Source organism: Lupinus angustifolius, chromosome LG03 (genome assembly GCF_001865875.1).
Source record: "Lupinus angustifolius cultivar Tanjil chromosome LG03, LupAngTanjil_v1.0, whole genome shotgun sequence".
NCBI classification, from domain to species: domain Eukaryota; kingdom Viridiplantae; phylum Streptophyta; class Magnoliopsida; order Fabales; family Fabaceae; genus Lupinus; species Lupinus angustifolius.
The window spans coordinates 21,549,057-21,573,843 of NC_032011.1; the positions used below are offsets into that span (position 1 = coordinate 21,549,057).

Sequence of the window (24,787 nt, forward strand, 5' to 3'; positions counted from 1 at the left end):
GACAAATCTACTATTTTGTTTTGTTTTAGAAATATTTTTATTGAAAATGATTAAATATAAAAATATAACACATATCATAATTTTAATAGCTGGAGAAGATAATTTATCTCTTTATATTAAGAGATACTTTATTCTCTAATCTAAATTATCTTTTGATCACCAACAAAAAAAAGGTTTGAACCCTAAACACAAGTATTTTATGCCTCACAACTCTAACACATTTAGTTGGATGTTAATGACATAAAAGACTGTTAAAATAATATATAAAATAATGTATGAGGACCAATCAATTTAACTCCTGACCGACTTACAAATGGCACCAATTTGCACCCTTAATCGAACAAAGGTTTGTACAGTGAAAATTCTCATCCAATAAGGTTAACCTAAGAAGCAAACCAAACAGTTCACTTGAAATAAAAAATAAGAAACATCACTTCAATGTCAATTATACATAATTATTAATTTTATATAATATTACAATTAATTATAATTATATAATTATAAATTATATACAATATCATTCAGTCTAACCAATTAACATTTTTACAAGATATCTTCATATTTGATGTTAGGCTCCAACTATCAATTTCAAAACAATAACAAGTAAAGTCTTAACTTAAGACTAGAGTCGTAATTTCAATGTGTTTTAAGTCTTAACTAAGTCGTTCAATTTCAAAACTGTTATAAGCCTTACTTACCAATGGACATGCCAATTTTTTCCCACATTTTTAAAGAGTTTTATATAATAATACAAACTATAAAAAGACTTAATAATATGATGGAAAGTCTTAATGATCTGAATGTTGATGTTGTAGGATTTTAACAATGTGAGGAAATGCGGGTCAATGTCATTAAAAATATTTTATATAAATACATTTTTGGAGGTAAAAAAGACTTCGAAAATAATAAAAAATGGCAACAGTTAAACCAGAAAACATTTTTGTTGAGGTATAGAAGGTTAGGTTGTAGGTGAGTAAAACATTACTCTATTCATAGAGTTTTTATTAGAATTATGAGATGTTAGATATGAGACAAGGAAGAAGAAAGATTTTAATCCCTATTTTTAAGAACAAGAGAAATATAAAAAATGTGAAAACTATATGTGAAGAAAAACTTTAGAAGCACTCAGATAAGTAGAAGTAAACTTTAGATATCAATCTTTTGTTAATGCACATGATTTACAAGAGAACATATGAAGTTGATCGATCAATTGTTGTACACTTTTGAGGCTTACTAAAAACTAAACCATAAAAAATGAGAGAAAAAGCAATTTACCATGAAAGATTGAACCACTTCTGACTTGATAAGCAGGAATTGTAAGGAACATGGACAGTAATAAGTAACAACTTTGTCCATAGTTCTCAGCATTCTCAGTCTAAAACAGCCAAGAAATTCAATCCAGGAACACAGAACAGTAACTACAAGTACCTGAACTACCTTCAATTCTAGAATCTGAAAGACCTAACAGATTCTAAGAAAGTATGATCTTCCTATTTCTTTTCAAAGTTGGAAACAAAATGACTCAACACTTCATATGGGAAAGTACTTATAAAATTGAGTGCTACTACTTTTGGAAGCATGTCCATGAAAATAAGTATACTCTCTTATTTTCCCTATTCAGACAAGCACATTAGTGAACTAGCAAGGCTAAAGGGTTTTTCGACCACGATTTAATTTTGCATTGTTGAATTAGAAAACTAAAGATATCGCTAGCGGACAGTTTGAACAAATGTTTGTTTCAATCCAAAGCGAGCAGATCCAGCAGGAAAATAAAGAAATTTTCTAAACAATTCTATGATCATACTCTATCTTCACCCAGCAAGAGAGGTAAACGAGTTTGCAGACAAAATCACTATCAACAATCATTTTGATCCGAGCCTTCGGACGACATGATCACTTCAGAGTTCAGAAACAAATGAGGAACTTGATAATTGCCTGTATCATCATACAAGAACTTGGTGTTTATAACACCATGTCAGCTAAGAATTAATTGAGGGAAAATGTGGAAATGCCACCAAAGTCTGACATCTATCATGTCAAAAATAATCAAATGTTTGAACTCTTTTACCTGCCACATTGGAACTGTTCAATACATTTTAAACTTTAATTCTGAACAAATAGTTATGAAAATTCAACTCTCTTCTACCAACCCGAAATGCCTGAAATAAATGGCAAGGCATGATTACCTTCGGGACAAGATGGTCAATTAAAGCCATCTAAAAGGCAGCTTCGGCAGCAAGCTATTCGGGCCGTCAAACAAAGAGATTTAAGCTCATTATCAATACTAAAAATAAGTCAGAACTCTGAATGAACTAAATCAACTAAGAATAAGAACAGAAATGTAACAACATGAAACACCAGAATCCAGCTGCCATAAAAGTTCAGAAAAACTTTCAGCAAGAAACATTAGCAACCAACCATTACTGTATAAATCAATAAATACCATAGAGAAAATAATTGAGATGGTGTTAAGTCCTACACAATAAAAAAAGATCAATAATAAGCACAACAATAGTGAAGCTTGGATGCTGGATCTACTGCATGAAGACGGTTAACAACTTCTAGCCCAAATCTCTGCAAATTTTACAAGAGTACAGCAAGGTTAAAGAAGTGAGTCCCAAACTTCCAAGAAAGACAATGCAAGTGGTTAAGAAATCAGGTTCACAAGAGCTCCACTAACATCAGGCCTGCCATAATGTTACATCATAACAATGAAGAGTCAAATGTGGCAAAATCATAATAAATAATTAAAAAATACTAAAAACTACAATAATTAATTTTATACAAAATAAAAAAGCATGAATATAGACACTCAAGTAGAGAAACAGAGACAGAGCAATCTTTGAAAATGTAGACATAGAATTTATGGATGTAATCTGCAAAACAATGCTTTCAAACATCCATTAGCATATAGATATCAACAATCAAACTACACATAAAAAATTACAATGTTCACACTTTTTGGTTCATTATTCATATTATAAAGGATAGGGATCCTATACCAGAACCATAAAAGTCTTAACTAGTTTCTGTTCAAATGTAAATCATAAAATTAGAAATAGGTCAGAAGCCATCAGTCATTACATCAAACCATGAGTTGGATGTCAAATAAATCCAATAACAAAGTATACGCGAGTCTTACCAGTTTGCCCTTTCTTCTGCAAGGGCTCTTCAAATATACATAAAACCAGGTGGAAAACAAGTGTAAGGAAGTTATACATAGAAAAGGGAATAAGTAGCAATATACATAAAATAATGTTCTTTTGGGGGTCATAGAATTGGTAGAGAAGCTTTTGAAGCCAACCTTGCTCTCCATTTGCAGAAAAACAAACTCCAACAAAACAAATACCAAGCTAATAGAAAAACATGTTAAAGAAAAAAGATACCCAAAACTGAATTAAGATTTAAGAGTGAAACCTTAAATTTATGGCTAAAACATAAATAACCCTCTTAAACTGTATCTCGTGCACATTTTACTCCCATACGTTTAAGAAGGTTTAGCTGACCTCTCAATGTATATCGAAAGATCTTAAAATCCTCACTCTTGACTCTTCAATGCTATTTAAATAGTTACTATGATTTCCTGGGTGAGTGTCACCAATTAAAACGATTTGGAAAGAGACCTACCAGCTTGATTTCAACATAATCCATCAGCCATCGGGAGAAACACCCCCAACCGAGCTGAAGGCAGAAGGATTATATTTGTCACAGAGCAAGGGACCTTGCTGCAAAGAAATTGAAGACACTACCCTATGCTTCAAAGAGCTGTGATTGTGGATTTCATATAAGGCTATTGTTCCTATTACAAAATATAATAAGAAGGATAAGGAGTTCATGTATGAAGGAGGGATGAAGGTTTTCCAGTTGTACGCAGTACATGCATTGAGCACATTTGTAGTCACTTCCTACACATTATAGGTGAGAGACCAGCTTATGTAGTCCCAAGTTAGTACTCTTATAATCACCATTCTTAGAATTGAAAAAGAACTATATACGTGTGTGTGAACACCTAATTTCATCCGGGGGTAATTTTGAATAGTTGTGGGTCTGTGTACAATTAGACACATTCCCAGGACCAAATAGCCATTACTCTAACCTATACCCTAATTCTAAGGAGTTATACAAAGCCCCAATTAAAACTAACCTACCCACAAAAAAGCCAAAAAAGAAAGGATTATCCAATAGCAAAAAAGAGAGAGAGATACAGTAACGAAAAAAGGAGCACAAAGTGCTGGTTGCTGGAAATAGAGGAGGAGATGATGACTCCTTATGCTGGTCATGGTTTTGAAAGGGAATATGAGAATAGTTGCTGATAGAGGTAAAGAGGAGAAAGGTATTAGAAGCTCACTGTATATTTCTTTCTGACTGCTGCCTGTTTTATGTGTGTGTAGGGTTAGTGCCAAGAGGGATTTATGTAGCCCTTTAGAATTAGGGCTAGGGTTGGAGTATAGGTTAGAATAATTGTTATTTAGTCCTGGGAATGTGTCTAATTGTACACAGGCTCACAACTATTCAAAAATTTAAAAATTACCCTAGACGAAATTAGGCGTTCACAATATATATACATATATATATATATATATATATATATATATATATATATGTGCGTGTGTATGTATGTATGCATATATGTATAAATATATATGTATATATATGTGTGTGTGTGTGCAGTTCAGAATGGAATTATGGAGGAATGTTGAAACTCGATAAAATCTAACGGATCTGAGAAATAAAAGTGGCCATGATAGAGGTTTGCAGAATGGAATTTTTTAAGTGTTGAAATGAGATTTTGAGTTTTAAAAGGCTGGCGTAACTACGTCAAATATTTGGAAAGGGTTTACATATGAGGGATTTTAAGATCCATTGTCAAACTTTGAGGAGTTAATCATACTTTCTAAAGTCTGACAGGGTAAAATGCAAATGATGCAAAACAATTGTTGTTATTTCTATTTTACATGCAATTTAAAGATGTGCTAATGAACACAACATAAATAAGAAAAAAACAACAATCAATTCCTGATGAAAATCCCAACCTGCAAGTAAAGGCAACAGTACGCAACTATGAACATAAGCACACCAAAAGTTAATCTTAATAACATTACTTCATTAGGACCAACTAAAATCCAGAAAAGTCTTAGGCCCACCTGTTTCCAACTAGACCAAAATCAGAAATAACTCGTGGTTTTCAAAGACTGCTCATCAACTGAAAAAACTCGTAATTTGGTATTAATATGCATGGGTAATAACTAATAAGTAACTTTTTCATGAACCTATCTCTTGTAATCAAAGAAATTGTGATGTCAGCAATTCTAAAAGGACTATGTCTTGTTATTAAATCAAACAATGCTTTATGTCAGATGTGGAAGCAAATCATCATTTTTTTATATCCAAATATAGCATGCATATGTATGCAAGGCATAAAATAAATAAAGATGAAAAACTCACTTTTCTGAACTTTAAGCATGACTTCAAATGAAAGTAGATCATTTCATCTCTGCCATGAACTTCTCATACTCTGAATCTGCACCATATGATGATGTCTTTTCAGCTAATGCAGCAAGAGGAGGCCCTGGTGGATTAGCAGCCCAAGGCACATTTCCAATGCCTTGGAGTTGATCTTTAGATGCAGTAGGAGGGGGAACCGGAGGATTACTGGCCCAAGGCACATTCACAATGCTGGGGGATTGATCTGAAGTCGAGACAGGAACCAGGGGTGGAGGAACTACACTGTAGTAGGGTGGATAACCATAAGAAGCAGGATACGTAGGCAGAGCTGCTGGTGGCATTGAAGGTGTCGAGTTCCCATATATATTGGCTGGTACAGAGTGAGTAGAGGTGCTACTGTCAGATTGCACTCCAGGAGGGTAACTCTGCTGCACTTCACTAGAAATTGCAGGCTGTGATTGGGTACCAGGGGGTCCTGTCTGGATAGGAGGATATTGAACACCATAAGGAGGCATAGGTTGACCTTGGAAAGGAGGATACATGGTTGACCCAGGTGGAGGTGGAGCATAAGGAGTGTATGGAGGAGGAACAGGGGGTCCCCATGGAACTGCAGCACCACCATAACTCCCGGGGATAGCACTCCCAAGGGGACCACCACCAGCATATTGTTGGGATGGGTAGGCACCAAGCGGCTGGCTTTGAATAGGATAAGTAGGGACAGCAGATGCAGGTGGGCCAGGAGGTACAACAGGCTGAGGAATTATACCAGCAACTCTCACTGCTATGGCCCGACCATCAAGACGATAGCCATTCATAGCCGAAATTGCATTGTTTGCCATTTGAACATCAGCATACTTCACAAACCCGTATCCTTTACTGAAACCTGTAACTCGATCCTTGATAACTTTTGCCATGACAATCTCACCGAATTGTTGAAATAATTGGATTAGACCATCATCTTCAAGGGTGGGTGGCAAATACCCAATGTACAAATTTGTATCATCAATTTCCTTTTTAACTGCACTAGCCCCAAATCCAGCTTGTGGTGCATCACCAGCAGAGCCAGAATATTTTGAAGCCCAAGGAGGATTGGTTCCAGAACTGCCTGAACCAATTGCCAAAGTACTAGTTTGTTTTAATGCAGATTCAGGAACTGAACCTCCCAACTCTGCAAGGAAGTTCTGATACTCATCATCCATCTTTTTCCCGGTACCACCCTTCACAGGACAATCTATAGTTGGATGACCACCATCCCCACAATGCTTACACACAACTTCACTCTTAAACGTTGAAGTCCTCGTAGGACATGCATACTGGCGATGACCAGGCTCACCACACAACCGGCAAAACTCCTCATCCCTAATTGTCCCATTCAACGCTGCAAGTTCCCTAAGTTGTTGCCTCTTATGCTCATTCAGCACCTCATCCACAGGATGCAATAGCTTCTCCACCATACCAGCAGCAGCATCTACCGCTTCCTGTGTGTCCGCCTCCACTAAAACATGCAAATCCTCATTCTCAGAAGGATCATGTTTCAAATCCCTCTTCTGCTGCAATCTACCTTCTTTCACCGACCCTTTCCCACGGATCACAATTTTCGCACCAGTTTCTTTCTCCATCCTCTTCTGTGTGTTACCTCTCGGACCAATAATCAGCCCAATGAAATTATAACCAGGGTACTCTTTCATCGGTATATAAAGCTTCTTCTGAACCTTAGGCGGCCTATAATCCGCAGGCGGTTTAAACGCAGGGTTTTTCTTTATAATCTGAGATATAACTTCTTGCTTCTCTTTTTGCAATCTCTCGCGAGCTCGAAACTCTCTAGTATTAATTCTAATTCCCATGTTATCATAAACCGGTTCGGGCGAAGGTGATCGAGCACCTTCGGGTCTATCATCTAAAGGTAAACCTGATTGCAACATTCTACTAATTTCTAAAAGCCTACTATTCAATGCTTGAATTTCGGGATCGAATTCGATACCTACCATGAATCCAGGAAGCTGGATCACCGGTTTCGGTTCATCATCCGCCCAACGCGATTTCCTCTTCTTCGTCGTTGTTCCGGTACCGGCCGATTCGCTGTCAGAGTTGTTGGACTCAGGCGGAGGGTCCCACCGGGATTTGCGGCGGCGGCGCTTGCTTGTGGTCTCTCCCTCGCCGCCGGATTGATCCTTATCGGCGCCGCTGCGAGTGTTGCCGGCGGTATCGGATTGGATCGGGTTATCGGTGACGTGGCACGTCTCGGTGGCGGTGGTGCCGTTACCGTTGGTGTTTGGAGGAGTATCGGAAGGAGGGTGAGGATTTGAATCCATGATTTGAAGAGAGTTAGGGTTCTGATTTCAGAGAATGAAGAGGAAGAATAAGAAAAACTGGTTTTTGAAACTGTGGGGAATGAATGAATATTCACTGTTTTGCTCAATTTATAAATAAGCACAAAAGATTGACACTACGTTCTTATAGTGCCATTGATCAGAAAAATACTTAATCATTACTTTTTTTAACTTAAATACAATTTTTATTTTTATAATCAATCACAAGCAATGCCACCTGAAATGACACACTTTGTGATATAGTAGATATGCTCCATTAATAAGATATCATATTATTTTATCTACCTTATCTTGTTTAAAAAAAATATCAATACATTATTTAATATTCATATCTATTTATTATTAATTATTTAAAAAAGTTATTCAAATCAACAATCAATTATTATATAATGAATGTGTATATCTTTACACATTGATATTACACCTCTATTCTATTTAAGATTAGAAAACAAATAACAAATAGTAAATAGTAATTAAGTAACCAAAGGAGTAGAGGAACTTGTACTAACCCCTCAAAATTTAGTTTTAGTCAAACAATAATGATTATTTTTTTTTTGTAACTAATGAAACAATAATGATTATATCTTTTTTTGCAACTGAGAAAAATATGTATCTAAATATAAGAGATTTTGCACTGTTGTCAATCATTAATTTTAATTATTATTAATTGTAATATAAATGAATGGTATATTATATAACGATTGATTATAAATTTTTATAACCAGTAATGCATATATAAGTATTACACTCCATATGTAATTCCTAATTTTATATATACATTATACTAACTATCAATATTGTGGAGGTAAAAGTAAACATAATCTTTTATGTAAAAAGAGGCTTTAGTTGGTATGAGTGTAGTTAAGCTAAACTTTAGGAATGTTAATGTAATTTGAGCTTATCTTATTACTCAAACATTAGTTATTTTGTTGGATAAATACCTTTTGAAAATGTTTATATAAGAATTTAATTCTTTGGACTTTTTGTTGGACCTTGTGGTGAGTGAGTGAGTTGGTGAAGTAATAAAGACAAAAATAATTTGTTATTTGGTCGTTAAATTTTAATTTATCCATTAAGGTTTAAGAAATAATCATTGTCGTACTTAATAACATAATATATGTCAATTGTCAAAATTTATCTCGTTATCATTCCAAGATGATGGGTGACACATAATACAAAAGGGAAGAAAAAACTTAGTAAATTATAAAAAAATTCATTTTGCTTCATTGCAAAATGCAGAAATAATTTTAAGAAAATATTGCTTAAATAAACAAAAGATAATAATGAATTCATAATCAAATTTTATCTGCATTTACAAATCCTCCATTTATTATAGCTATTAGCCTAATATACAATTAATTAAGAATAAATTACACTATACTTTTTAGAGTGTAGCTTAATTACACTCATCGACTTTTTTGTTTATAAGATTACACTTCCCCCTCTAAGATAGTCAGTATAATATAGGTATAAATTAGAAGTAGTTTATATAGGTATAAAAAAATCTGATTTGTACACTTTCATTATATCTCAAAAAATATCGAGATTTACGCGAACATGTATTTTTTTACTCTAAATCTCACCCTCTAGATTAAAAAATAATAGCATTAATAATATTAGAATTCAATATATATGCATTGTTAATATAAATATGTATACATAGTTATTATATCAACTATCATTTTTATCTCATAATATAATTCCCAAAGATATTATTTTTTAATATAATGTTATTCTCAATCAATATGAGTCATCACATCAATATTAAGTTAATTATATGTTAATGAGATTTAGATTTATTTGGCACAACAATAATAAGAACTCTTGGTAAGGAGATTAGAGTGGTTGGACAATTGGACTTAATCGAATTTCCATCCTTCAAAAACTTGAACGTAATTTCGATCCTTCTTATGAGGGTTTCTACTAGTCTCCTTTATGCTCTAAAGTCCAAACAATCTAAAGTATGATTCTGTCATCTTTTATGGAACTAATCCAATTTTCTCATTAGTACATTTATTTCTAACAGTGAATAGACACTATTTATCTTATAAATATTATGAATTTAGAAGTATGGTATGTCATGTTTATAGTTGTTGCCCAAGTTGATATATTTATAATAAAAATAATTGTCCAAGATGCATATGATTCTTCTGAAGCAACTTAATAAATAGATTTAAGTTTTTTTTAGCAATAAATAGATATCATTGCAATTGCTATTTTGAGAATCTACTCAATGGAATCGCAATCACATTTTCTAGTTTTTTTTTTGGCAAAAGCAATATAACTACAATTTAAAACGCTTAACACGATTTATGGTGGCTAAATTTATTAGACCCCTAACTCTTATATATCTTGCATCTTTCCCTAAATTATAATGTTGAGGGGTTAAGACATTCCAAACTAATAAACTTACAACCCAATCATCACTTAATTAGGTTGTGATGTTGTTCATGTACATTACAAGTGGAAGACAAAAACAATGATTATATTGATTAAACTATTCAAATGAGGAATTATGAGAAATTAAATTGAGGTACCCAACACCTTTCTCTCTTTTCTTCTCTTTATGTTATGTTTTCCCCCACTTCTCTCTAATATTTATAAAGCTTAAAATTTATACATTGGCAGTATAAAGTTTTTTACACTGTTATCATATTATTTACCATTGACTTATATTATTTTGTATGAGAGTCAAGAGTGGTTAATAAATCAACAGTGAATGATTTATTGACAATATAAAAAACTCTTACGCTGTCAATGTATGCATATTAAATGTTATATTTATATTGCAATATGTATACTATTTAGTGACAATATAAAAAACTCTTACGCTGTCAATATATGCATATTAAATGTTATATTTATGTTGCAATATGTATGCTATTTCCCATCCACACTCTTTATTCAATGATCCTATATAGTGTCCTTAGTTTGATTGACTCTACTTTTGAACAATGTATTATAATAATGTTATTTCATTTCCTTTTTCCTTTTCATTACGATGTTTTGACTTCAACTCAGTGTTTAATTGCAGTTACAGTCGTGATTGTGGTTGTAGTTATGAATACTGTGATTGTGGCCGTTATGATATGCATTACAATAGCTGCGGTGTGAATTATTTTGTGAGTAAAAAAATATTTTTCAAAATGATGTGGTCTGATGCAGTCCTATGTGGTTGTGTTGCGGCCTAATGCTACCCAAATACGGTCACATTACAATTCAATGTGATAATATCATTGTGATTCAATATCAATCCACAATTGCATGTGATGTGATTATGGCGGTCACCACAACCCAAATATTGCGGCCGCATCACGCCCATCCAGAATTTGAACCTCTACCGAATGCATTCATGTATTATATATTTGAAATGCTTTATAGTTTATTCTCTTTATGCAAGTGCATCAAACTAGAATGCTATTATATTTCCATATACATTAGTTTTTCTTTATTTACACATTGTTGCATATCCATGGGTACAAACCCACGGGCGTTGGTTCAAGTGATACATGTTTGATTCTCCTTAAGTAAGAGCCCGGTTTGAGTATTGTGGATGGAAAAATGCTCGTTGGGAGAGTTAGCCCCACATACCTGTGGATGTTCCCAGCTCGGACAGAATTGCCTTCAGTACGAGAATACCTATGGAAACCAAAAAAAAAATATCGACAAGTACAACCCATAATATTATATATTATAAGAAGAAGGAAAACCAGTTAAGAATGTAAAATTCTCTCTAATATCATTTCATGTCTATGGTTTTACATGAATTTCAAATGATTTTCTTCAATAAAGAATGCATTGAGATTTGAGGGTTTTTTCTTAAGATTGAAACAAAATATATAGTGTTCTAACAAACAACTACTCAAATAATGTGACACAAGTGTGATTTGAGATTTCTTGTACTGATTTCTTTGTTTAGATGCAGTGAAATTTGACAGTTTAGAGTCTGTTTGTGAGTTGGGTTTAAGAGGGGAAGAAATGAAAACGGAAGGCTTCAGAGTCATCTTACTAGTGTGATTCATGGCTCTGAAGCCTTCATTTTCTGTTCGTTCCCCTCCAAAACTCAACTCGTAAATGGATCCTTACATTCCCATATCCTGAAATTTTTAGAGAAAAAACATTAGAAAGCTCTCAAGACAAAAACTATTGTTCTAGTCATTGCAACTTTTGTTCATCAGATTCAGATGCTGTAAAAACTCAAGGGAATATTCTATTAACTAGCAACCACAAAAGATTCCTTTACACTTTTTCCATTAGGGGACTAAGGAGCTTCTCTTTGTATTAATGATGGAATAGGTGGAGTCATTATTCCATTTTCATCACTTTGAGATTGTTCTTCTTTTAAGGTAGATAGTGGAATAGCCGGACTTGTGCCGGATTTGGTTGACACAACATCTTCCCGAGCCAAAGGTCGAATCGACGGTTGGTCAGTAGAATTAAAGTCTTTCCTGCATACCTTTTCTTCTACGAGATCGTAGTGATCCCCGGTCCGTGCTTCTTGAGCAAGGGAGCACCAGCAACAACACAGCCAAAGTGTGCAATCAGAGACTGAAGGTTTACCAAAACAGAAATCATAGGCAGGCAAATTAAACCTCTTTCTCATTAGGATCCGCCAAAAGCCGCCATAAAGCAAACCGAAAAAACAAAGAATAACTCCAACAGCTATTAGAGGCTGTCTAACATCGTCGTCATCGATATTAACAGCAGCCAATATAAATATCCAGAAAGGAGCCATACAGAACAACATGAAAGTTGCAATATGAACATACATGTTTCCGAAGCCGAGTCTCTCCATATTCCACCCAAAGACACAAAAGCTGCAGAAAAGTGAGAGATATGCCAAAGAAATATCTTCCCAAATGTCAAGTATTCCACCACTCCACTTTGGTCTATTTTCGATAACCCTTCGTCGATCTTTGGTTGCAAATGAATATTTCTTCTCAAATGGTTTCTGTCTCAGCTCTTGCCTTTGAGCTGAAGTAATTTGAACCTGTGCTTCCTCGTCCATCTCGGAATCGTAGTCCTTTCCAAGTGGGCAAAGAATGGTGTATAAACCAGCAACTGCAGGCGAAGCAATCGAGATAGATATACATATTCCAACTCCTACAGCAGGCCTATCCGATCTTTTATATCCCAAGTTTAAACCGCAAAGTGCATATTGAGAAAAACAATTCAGATGAAGAAGCATAACCACTACCATCATGTGTGCCCACTCGTGCGGCTTATAAGTACCGTTCTTGCAGTATAACTTTCGGAGCGTAGAAATGTCACTTGGTCTCCATCTACACAGAAGAACAAGGTGATGGAACCTTTTTGGATGTTGGTACAAACACATAAGTGTAAACAATGCATTGAGTATTTGGTTGTTTACTTCAAACCATGTGTTCCTAACAGATTTTATCGGTAGCACAGAATTCAGCATCCCTGTCATGACAAGGAACAGAATCGCGCCCGAAACACCAACACAAACGATCCATGCAAAAAGGGCAATGTTGATTGGGTTTCTAATCCATTCCATGCCCATCTTCTTCACTTTACCCCAATCAAGTTTCTCATCAAACATGCTACTGAAGCTTGCTTTTAGGCAATGCGGCTGAGGACTAGGAGAAGGCACGGATTGTGAAATCTTGTCTTTCTCAGTAGCAATCCGCTTGAAATTGGCGGATGGTGAATCAAACTTAATCAGGTTGATCCTATTAGGAAGAGAATTCGATGAGCCGCGAAATTTCGTCTGAGGATTTTCACCGCTCGTAGATGTTTTCCTGGAAGTTGAAATATGAACAGAAGCAAACTCATTTACTTCACTTCCATTAGATTCCTCGATTTCATCTTCGAGGTTTCCAATCCGGTTATCAACCGAAACCATTCTGATACAAAACTCTAATCTTTCTCAATCAAAATCAGAACCATATCACAATGGTATAGCCACAGAACAATTACTGCAAAGACATAACAAAAAATGAACTAAGATTCCAATGAATTTATAAGAAGAATGAATGGTACCTAATCAAATAAAAAATCACTAAAGAGAATTGAATTCTTAGACTATGTAGCAATAGTGGTATAAGGCCCTCCTAGATTCTCAGGATGACCAAAAGATCAAGGGTTAGATTCCTGGGAGCAAACATTTGTTGGGAAGGGCAGACACGAACCCCGAAAAAGATTAGTTCGTTACCCAAGAGGTAAAGGGTACCCTTGGTAGTACCAAAAAAATAACATAGTAGATAAATTATTATGAACTTACTAATGATCAAAATCAACAATTTAAAAAGTAGAAATTAGATTAGAAGCTACCCAAAATTGAAAAACCTAATACCAACAACTTAACATCACAGAACAGTTATAAAAACATCAAAGTTGAGGTTGTCATTTGTCATATGATAGGAACTCAGAAAGGTCACAATTTCAGAAAAAAAAACAAACTTTTGCAAATGTCTATAGAAACATATAGTGGGTACCATCATACTTTGGACCCTTTAATGGTTACAAAAATACATCATATAACCACAACAAACCATGCATAATCTCACTGCTACATGATGAAACATACATACAGAATTATATACCAAAGAATAATACAACATGAAGTCATATTTATGAAAGAATAAAAGCTGAAAAAACGGTATAGATGAAGGAGTTAATGTAAAGTGAGTTAAAACATAACATAACATACATGTTGTTAAGAGAGTAAAGTTGAAGAAGGTGTTAAATGCATGTGAAGTGAAGATTGATGTGTGTAGATAATATTGCTAAATTTGATTAGAAGAAAGAGAAAGACATGCAATGGAAAGAGGTGGGAAAACAACAATGGTTCATCGTACTTTTAGGACTCACAGAGTAAAAAAAGAAACATTGTTTCTTCAACGTCCAATTATTAAACGTCCAATTATTACATGTAAAGAGCTTTTAATTTGTTCTCTTAACTAAATACGACAATTTTGGATCTTGAAGCTAAGTAGATAATTAACTTAAAATACAAAAATGAAGAAAAGCTACTCCAATCTCAAAATCTTCTTGTTTTCCCACCTCAAAAATGAAGAAAAGCTACTCTATGACATTATCCGTTCCGGTAAGACAATTTAACCAACTGAACCCTATATGGAATATCTTCTTGTTTGTTATCAAGCTTGGATTTCAGAACATTTATCAAGACTTTAATATTTTTATATTGTCAATTGTATCATTCCTTATTTATTTATATTAATTATATACAAGAGTTAAAGATCATTAAAATTATGAATGATGTAAAGAGCTCTTATATTATTATTGTATATTAAATGTTTATATCAATAACATATAAGAATCTGAAGGTGTGTTCAATAAGTAACGAAAGTGTGAAAAATCCATAAAAAAATTATTCACATATAAAGTTGGACTTTTTAGTATGTGCAGTTGGTACTTGGAACACTTGATACTATACCTTTTCTATGTGTATAGTTGTTATCATTTGCATGATAAGATCATCGTTGTTGCTATAAAGTAGTTATACACAGTCTCACCCTCACAAACAGATATATTATTTGTAAGTTTTGAACTTATAGCTTAATGGTCACTAAGCAATAGCTTTCCCATTGCATCAAGTCTATTTATTTTTTGAAAATCAAAGAATCTATGTTCATAAGATTTGGATGATTAAAAAAGCACTTATCATCTAATGAAAATTAGTTATCCATCCAAACAAGCTCCTTAAGTAGACATACATAATACACATCATTAGTAAAGATGCAGTGACAGTGATATGTAAATCCAATAAAACTGTATACACCAGACTCAAGCAAAAAACCTCTTCAAAAATTCATCTCTCCAATTCAACTGAAAGTTTGAAACCAATGCAGGTACAGTATATAAGTAGATACCTATGACGAACAACGGAACGGACACACATAGTACAAAGTAAATCATCAAACATGAAGTTCAATCCAACAGAAGACTAAGGTATGGTGCAATTTAAGTAAGATCATCCTCCTCAAGTTCTTTGGCTTTCAGCTTTTCTTTCACCCTCAAAAGTAGGGTAGTCTTCCAAGAATCCTTCATATGCAAACAAAAGATATTGATAAGCTACTGACACTTATAGTTATAGCTACTTAGGGTCTGTTTGTGAGTTTGATTTTAGAAGGAAAAAGAAGGATTCAGACTTCAAAGTCATCTAACAAATATATTTTATGGCTCTGGAGCCTTCCCTTTCTCTTCATCACCTTCTAAAACTAAACTCGCAAACGGAACCATTCGGGAATATAAAGAGAAAAATAATCAGAACAAGTCCAGACTTTTAAGTCACAAACAGATCTTATCTCATCCCAACAAGTATGACTTGGGTACAGAACTATGACCACAACATCCCCTGTTGCAGAAGCAATGATATATGGCACATAAAACTAGCTAAGGAATCAAATGATGGAAAGTTTTTTTGACTTTCTACCTTTCATTCCTTAACTAGTACCTAGCAAGACCCATAATAAATTAATAATTTAAATTTAAATACATAGCTTTTTGTTAAATACCAACTAAAAGTTGTGCTACTTTACAATTTTTCAAGCTTACCAGAGGGGTCATGCTATCAAACTCCTTGACAACATCAGTAAAATTTCCAATATCTTCTTCATCAAGTGCAGCAGCAATATCCTAAACACCACCACCCCAAACAAAAAAAATGTCGGTATTTCATCCAGCAAATATTTGAGTAATGACATAATAAATACCAAGAGGCAACAAAACAAAATGATAGAGGTGGCTATTTAAAAAGACATTCTGTTCCATTTGACTTGTTCATTAAAAACTAATAATGAAATTCCAAAACCAGTGACCCACCGCCAAAAATTTATATTCACGTGTTCCCGAAAACGTTGGATCCAATTCCTGCAAAAAATACATATCCAAAGAATTAAGCAGGGAGTAAGATATCCAGTCTCAAGATGTAAATGGTTGAAATCTTAGACCTGGTATCTCTCTAATGCGTTGGTGATAGCAATGACATCCCCCTTACAGAGTTGGCAAATGCCAGCATTCAGAAGATGTCCTTTGACTCCGTATTTCAGCAAATTGTTGTTGAGAGATTGGCGAGCTATCTCTTCATAAATCTCAATTGATTTCTGATATCTGAATAGTTATCATAAAATAGAAACAGACAAAAATCAATTTATCATAAAAAGATGGTCTTGATAAGATCATCCTATTTTAAAATTCAAATTTGATTTCTTTATATTGTAGCAGTGCCTGCTCTAACTAGAGCACATAACATAAATTAACATATAACTGAGACCAAATGCAGCAAGGGACTATTTTTATTAACACCATCTAGACAAGTTGACTATTCAACATGATATGGATTTTAGAAAAAAAAACACTAGACATTCATCATGATTATATATATCATTTAATAAACTCTTTTAAGGAAACAACCTACAGTGACCCCAGCAAATGTAAATCTGAGAGGGAAATAAGAGCGGGAAATCCCAGAATATATTACTAAACACAAAGAAACCATGTTGAAGAAATGTCATCCGGGCCAACATTATAAGACTGATAAGAGATAAAGAAGTATAAGATCTTACTGTTCTAGCTGAGCAGCAAATTGAGCAACTTTTTGCTTGCACTGGTTTGCAGATGTTGACACTTCTTCATTTTGATAAAAATCAGCTGACCTTTCATAGTAAACAACAGCTTGCTCAATATTTTGTTCAGACTCGTACAACTCAGCAATTTCCTGCGCGTATATTAGTAAAACCTAGTTATGAAATGTTCACGGTGATTCGTCAACCTCATTAGCTACAATGTATTCAATCACACATAAGAGAATACCTCCAGTTCTCCAAAAGTATAATGTATACCATAGATAACCAAATATGCATTCCAAGCCATTAATTTAAAAGATCATACTGAAATAAAAATCTAAAGCAATATACCTTAAGATACCTAGCAGCCATGGAGAGTCTTCCAATATCACAGAGAAGATTAACAGCATGGTCTAAGCAAGATACAGATTCTGTATTCAAAGAGAAAAAATAAGTTTAACATTAAAAATGCTATTGTCTTCATAGTTCATACTAATGCAATTTATCACAAGCTAGACTGCTTTATAACTTACTACAGCTTAGCTCTGTAACGTAACTAGTGAGCAAATAACAAATCAAAATATGACATACAGACAGTCATAAAAGATGGAACTCAAACGTAGGTGACTTAAACCTCCATAGATGCAAAAACTAATTTCATTTCTGACTTAAAAAAATCGATGAAATGATAGTATGAACCCCTACCTAGAGCTCATCTGCAATACATGTGAAGCCAAGTATTTGACTTATATACATGGAAAACTTAAGGAATGGGATACCACAGAGTTCTCATATCACTTAATTATCCACAAAGGCCATAATTGTTTGCATTATTTTTATTAAAACAAGTATAAAGAAACACTGAGGCTAAAACGAATTTACCATGCTGCATGAGGGAAAGAGCAATGTTAAGAGAACATATTGGAAACCCAAAAAAGAAGATAAAACACAAAATGATTAAGAATTGACAGCACATGTTGTGTTCTCTTGAAGTGGATGGATCAATTCAATAATATTGATTATTTTTATTCCATGGCGCGAAGTTTCTTTTGAACAGGATTTCAACACAGTAGCAGGTTCAAATGAAGAGACTGCATTGCCAACCATAAAAGAAATCTATGTAACAGTAACCACATTTCAACATCACATACCAGTTATATTAGTCTTTTTGTAGCTATGTGCAGCGTCAACATAAGCTTGTGCAGCTTCATGCTTGCTTTCCAACTACAAGCAGAAGACAACATTGTCATTACAGGCTTAAAAAGCAAATAAAGAACACAAGAGATACAGCACCATGGGGATTGATCACGTGCCAAAAATTCAATCCGGTTACCTTCAAATGACAATTAGCTAACTTGATGTATGTTGATCCCGCTTTGTCCCCTAAAATGCCACAAAGATCAAATCAAGAACAACACACAGAACTGTTTCGTCATCAATTCTAAAGTTAAACACATTTAACAAAATATACTAATCACTTGTCAAAGTGAAGGTTAGCAGCCATAGATGTTAAAAATGACGACCCAATGCACAGGCTGTCATCTACAATATTCCCCTGCCTTTTCATGCACCCACTTAGTTTCTTATAGGCACATAAGATGACCTGACAAGTAGTTTTTAAATCTGAGTCTACGACTACTATAGACACCGATATGTCAAGATTTTTGGAGTAGCCAAGACTATATCCCGTCCGCAATTGTGGCCACATCGAAGGAAATGCCCACAAATTTCCAAAACTTCAAGGTTTTCGAAACTGGTGCCAAAACTGTTATTTAAGATATTGATTGCGGATATTCCATAAGATGCTTAATAAATTCCTCCTCCTAATAAAAAAATCCAAAACGTTAACAAATTCCACAACGTCACAAATTCTGTGATTCTAATTTGTTTGCAACAAATTAATCGATCAATGAAAATCACGTTAGTTAAACTTATTCGCTCTAAAATCGGATTAAGATCATACTTCAACTTAACAGGAAAAAAAATCAAACCACGATTCATCATTTCAAATGGATAATCACTTCTATCTAAAATCACAGGCAACAATAATTTCTAAATCGAAATATCAAATAAACAATAAGAAATAAAAAAAATCAACAAAGAGAAGTAATAAACATGATTTAGCGAGCTTGAAGGAATTTGCAGCTTTATCGAAGAGATCAGAAGCATCTTCATATTTGGAACTAAACAATCCCCAACCGGTTAACTTTTTCTCAGCTTTTTTCTCGAACTCTTCAGCTTTCGCTAATTGATCAGCCATAATTGTTAAAATCGATTAATGAACAAATCAATTTTTCATAGATTAATAATAATTTCGAAGCAAAAATAAGAAGAAGGAAATTATGATGATTAGAATAAAGACTTTGTTGACGACAAAGTCCAAAAGTGAAAAATTGAAGGAATAAGGAAAATGAAAAAAAGGGTTTGAGAATTTTCAATTTTTGGTTTTCCTTTTCTTCTTTGAAGAAACACGTGTTTGGTGTTTGTTTGTTTCGCTGTTTCTGATTAGTTATGGGCTTGGGCTATTTATTATTGGGCTTGGGCTATTCTTGGGCTCGGGCTATTCTTGGGCTCGGGCTATTCTTGGGCTCGGTTCGGTTATTTTGGAAAATCTGTAGGTATAACTCCAAATTCATTCAAAATTCAACTTTGTTTCTAAATAAACAAAGGTTATATGACTTATTAGATTATTGAAACTGCTTGAGTTATATATAAACAAATACATAAGTATACATATCAGTGTTGTGAGAACCAGGCTGTACCAGACGATTCGACCAGTTTGACCATTGAACGAACTTGAAAACAACTATGATTTATAGTCTTAATCGAATGAAAGTTAGACCGCTTTGAACCAGGAAAATTTTAGTCTGACTATGTTAAACCCGATTAAACTGAAATAACCCGGACGATTTACTTAAAATTAAAAAAATGGAACACTACTTTAATCTTTTTTTGTTTAACTCTGTCCGAATTTTTTTTAGAGATGTTATTTCAATATAATTATAAAAAAAAATTAATTTTATATATAATTATATATTCCTAATAAAAAAATATTAATTATATATTAAATCATCCGGTCCGATCAGACGGTTCGACTGTTTAAACCAGTTAAAGCTTATACATAACCTCTTCCACTTTGATATATATATATATATATATATAACTATGTAAGTAATATAAAGATATTGAGAAAAAATGTATATACTAACAATATATGTGTTTTATGTAATATCATTGTATTACTAATTATTTATGTTTAATCATCATTTTCTCTTAAAAAAATTCATGCAAATAAATGGTAAATGATATACCAACTGTGCATAAATCTTTACAATGACAATGCATAAATTTTCACTCTATTTTAAAAATACTTTTTTAATTATTATATATATATATGGAGCGACTCAAGTGACAACATTTCTCATATAAGAACTGTGAGAATAATGATTTTGGGTCTTTCAACCAATCATGGATGATTATGATTAAAAATTAGTTATTGGTCACATGATAGTTATGTACATTTATCTTTTAAACTTGATTATTCAAATAAGACCTAATGATCCATATTAATTTCTCACAATATCGCATTGTTCTCGCGTGAGTCACTTTCTTTCTATATATATATATATATCAATGATTATTATTTGACCTAATAAATACTATAAATTTGAGCTTGTTAAAGTGGTTCATGATTTAATTAAGTCAATCTTGAACAAAAAATAGTATGTGTGAAGCTCAACTTGAATCAATCCTTAACATGTCGATTTCATTCCAAATCGACTCATTTCCACCTCTAATTATTACGAGAGTCAAATTATAAACATTTTAAAATTATGAGCCCCTTGTATTTTGAAAATTTCTAATAATGTCATTCCTATCTCATTTTCCTCAATTCTCACCATATACTTTTTAGGTGTCAAAATTACATTAATTTATAAAGCTAATTTAACACCTTTTGATTCTAAATACTAACTATATGCAATTTATGTTTATCAGTTTGATAAATTATCACATAATCTTATGAATCGAGTTTCAATGAGCAAAACTGAGCAAGGATTGATATCACTAGGCCCAAATCAATTTAAGGCCATTTTCAGTTTACCTATGCCCAACACATGAGATGTACCAAACGCAATTGCGCTAAGTGAAAAAGATGTGTCAAGCACAGCTTAGCTAGGTAAGAGTTGAGCTAGACGAATAGATGCGCTCAGTACACCTCTCCTACACCTAGTGAATGGTGGCCTAGCCTAAAGTTTGCATATATTTTGTAAAACCAAATGAGAAGGGTAGCCAGATTAAAATGCCACAAATCAAAGAAATATATGCTAGGTATTTTAGCAGTTAAAAGATTAACATTGTGAACATTATAATTTTTTAATTGAGGCATGGTATTGAGAGTATAAAGTTCATTGGAAACCTTATCATTTCCAATCATCTTCAAAGTAGGCATATCGTGAATAAGACAATTGAAACTATCAAAAATTAATCTGAAATTAAGAGATGTAATAAGCTTGTGACAAGAAATGAGATTATACCTAAAGTTTGGGACAAGCATGACACTATGAAGGATAAGTTTGTTAGATAAGATCACTTTCCCTTAATGACCAGTAATAATAGTTGATCTATTTGGAAGCTTTATAGTAATAAGCTTAATGGATAAAAAATAGCAAAATTATAAAGGATGAGACTTGCATTGTTAGAGGCTCCAATATCCAATAGTGTGCATTTCCCTTCCATTGTAGGTGGAAATTCTTGTTGAATTGCTCTTGAAACTCCATAATTACCTCTGCCAATGAATCTTTCTTTTCATCTATTATTTAAGCTTCCTCTAACTAGTACAAATATGGATGATTGATCTTGTTCATTGGCATTGAACAACATATTTGATTCAATGAATTTACTTCCATTATGCTGTCTCCCAGCTAGGGCCATATGGGAGAAAACCTTATTTATTGAAGGCAAAGATTCCATCAAAAAAATCTAAGATCTTGTTGTTTAGTATTGATCACTCAAACCTTCAAGAAGCAAATAGCATATTCTAACTCTTTTTAGTTCTTCATAGTGTTGTCGAATTTGCGATTCATACATTCTACAATGCTTAATAAAGTAAGCATTATTGAATGTATATTCGCTTATCATATTTTACAATGTTTACTTCACCTAACGTTGTTGATTTCATCCTGCCTATCATTTAACATCATTTTACAAATTGGTGTTATTAGATGTGCATTGTTAAATGTGAATTCTGGCATAATGAGATTAGAGATATTAAACTAATCTCCTTTAGAGAATCAATCCTTCAAGTCTTTCCATAAATCGTGGGCATTATCAACGTATATGGCACTTTGTGCAATTTATATGGAAAGCTTTATTATAATCCAAGAAACCATCCTTGTATTGCTTGATTTTCAAAATCACTATTCTATATGTTGGATAATTTTAAAAGAAAAGAGATACTTGATGTCTTGGATGATGATGAAGACTTTAAGAAAGGATAGAACAATGTTGATTGAGATTCTCAATCAACCAAAGAAATGTTTAAGAGCTTGGAGCCTTTATCAACGATACTGAGCGTGCCACCTACAGCTTAAATATCCCCTGCATTATTTTATTTCTCACAAAGGGGAGTCTTCTGCGACTTGAACTCTTGACCTCAGGGACAAATCGTCACTATTTTGCTACTATTAAGCTACTGTAGCTTAATGGTAACGACTCACGGGAATAATGACTATTTGTCTCCGAGATCACATGGTCTAAGATGTCACATGTCAGAACTGATATATTACATGCTACAATGTTTAAAACCTACTATTATCATCCATAAAAAAATGCTAAAGTAAAATAAACTCCATTCAGTTTAAACATTCCACTTCTTTTACCCATATCTTAGACAACTAGAATTCTAATAGTTCTCATGGAGATCCCCATTATGAATACAAATTTTCATCCCTACTAGTAGCTATACATTATTATTAATCTTATAAAAGCTTGATGTTTGATATTATGCTCACAGGTCTATAGATTAGCCTTTGTAGGCAATGAATGATATAGAAGAGAACAAAGGTGTTGTCTAATATTAAATAAATATCAAAGTTGATACTTATAGACAATAATATTATACCAGATAGAGAACAAGTTAGTATAGTTATCCATTGTCCAAAGTGCAAAGACTATACTTTATTATATATAATTAATAATTACATAGTTAACTCTCTCTTGATCAAAGGATCAAGCTTAGATCAACAAATCGTAAATTTATAATGCATGTAGATATAAGGGGTAATTCTATAATTATATTTTTATGTATAAGAAGGTAAGAGTGTGACTCCTCTCAATGGAGAAAGAAGTGGCTTTTTTCTTTGTTTTTAGGGGCAAAAATATAATCTTATTTTAAATAAAAATGATATAAATATCAATGCATGTAATCTCACTCAAAAGGCAAGGATATGAACCTGATATTCTCCTTTTATGAAAAGGTAGAGATAGAAGTTAGAAAATGTATTAGAGTAGAAAGGGAGAATGACTTGTTTATTAAAAAAAAAATAAAGAAACAAAGAGAGTGAGTGCTTTTCTTGATACATAAGAGAGTCTAATAAATTTCACATAGTTATAGAAAAGACTTTATCTTTTCACATGTTTAAATGAAGAAAAGGGTTTTGAATCAGACAAGGTATTTTTCATTAAAATTATTTGAATTACCACATCTAGCTTAATTAATTTGAGTATTATTCTACTTTTTAATTACGAGTGTTTTAAAATTATAGTTACGTTACATTTATTACAATTATGAAAAAACGTACCCAATGCAACCACATTATTTTTCATGATTATTCTTTTGTGGAGATTCACAAAACTACTATAATCCAGCAGCAATGAAGTGAATTTTTTTTGGTTTCCGACATGTATTCTCGCACTGGAAATAATTCTGTCTGAGTTGGGAACATCTACAGGTACATGAGACTAACTCTGTCAGCAGACATTTTTCATCCACAAAACTCGAATCCGAGACTTTGCTTAAAGGGAATTCAACATGTACCACTTGAACCAACGTCCGTAGGTAATGAAGTGAAATTTAAAACACAGCTTATTACTTCATATTTGTTCCTATTTTGTACATGCATATACACATTCAACCCAATTTGTTGGGTTTGCAATTTATATTATCTTTGTTATTAGAATCTTGAATTGTCACCAATGCAAACACATTTGTTTCTGTCCATATACTACAAAAGCACACATCCTTAACTTTTTACTTTAATTATATTTTGTTTCCATTTGATATTTGCATGTGAATGTACTTTTCCAAAGTGAAACTCACGTGAGTTTTGCTAGCTAGCAAATCACATGAATCCTAGTATATTTTGCTATACAATATTACAAACACAACATATTTTGCGACAAGAAAAAAAATAGCTGACATAAGATAAATCCTTAATTTGCATTATGCATATATTTGATATA

General features: G+C 33.2%; 3 protein-coding genes across 5 annotated transcripts; all 3 read right to left on the reverse strand.

Moving 5' to 3' along the window:
• Nucleotides 1,720-7,842, reverse strand: LOC109343641 (branchpoint-bridging protein-like). Of its 2 annotated transcripts, XR_002107240.1 has the most exons (3): nucleotides 5,446-7,842; nucleotides 2,187-2,687; nucleotides 1,720-1,935 (listed from the first exon to the last, which is right to left on the reverse strand). XR_002107240.1 is itself a non-coding variant. In XM_019582034.1 (2 exons), the coding sequence occupies exon 1, from the start codon at nucleotides 7,755-7,757 to the stop codon at nucleotides 5,484-5,486; it is 2,274 nt and encodes a 757-aa protein (XP_019437579.1). In that variant the 5' UTR covers nucleotides 7,758-7,842; the 3' UTR covers nucleotides 1,720-2,687; nucleotides 5,446-5,483. The 2 variants fall into 2 exon arrangements, 1 of the variants encoding a protein (XP_019437579.1); XM_019582034.1 differs by having other exon boundaries at nucleotides 1,720-2,687.
• LOC109343642 lies at nucleotides 11,743-14,619 on the reverse strand. The gene is made up of 2 exons (XM_019582035.1): nucleotides 14,449-14,619; nucleotides 11,743-13,714 (listed from the first exon to the last, which is right to left on the reverse strand). The coding sequence occupies exon 2, from the start codon at nucleotides 13,639-13,641 to the stop codon at nucleotides 12,037-12,039; it is 1,605 nt and encodes a 534-aa protein (XP_019437580.1). The 5' UTR covers nucleotides 13,642-13,714; nucleotides 14,449-14,619; the 3' UTR covers nucleotides 11,743-12,036.
• LOC109343643 (alpha-soluble NSF attachment protein 2-like) lies at nucleotides 15,450-19,726 on the reverse strand. Of its 2 annotated transcripts, XM_019582037.1 has the most exons (10): nucleotides 19,685-19,726; nucleotides 19,442-19,638; nucleotides 18,660-18,709; nucleotides 18,478-18,550; nucleotides 17,678-17,757; nucleotides 17,327-17,478; nucleotides 16,712-16,871; nucleotides 16,584-16,631; nucleotides 16,317-16,397; nucleotides 15,450-15,803 (listed from the first exon to the last, which is right to left on the reverse strand). In XM_019582037.1, the coding sequence occupies exons 2-10, from the start codon at nucleotides 19,584-19,586 to the stop codon at nucleotides 15,723-15,725; spliced, it is 870 nt and encodes a 289-aa protein (XP_019437582.1). In that variant the 5' UTR covers nucleotides 19,587-19,638; nucleotides 19,685-19,726; the 3' UTR covers nucleotides 15,450-15,722. The 2 variants fall into 2 exon arrangements, with proteins under 2 accessions (XP_019437582.1, XP_019437583.1); XM_019582038.1 differs by lacking the exon at nucleotides 19,685-19,726 and having other exon boundaries at nucleotides 19,442-19,676.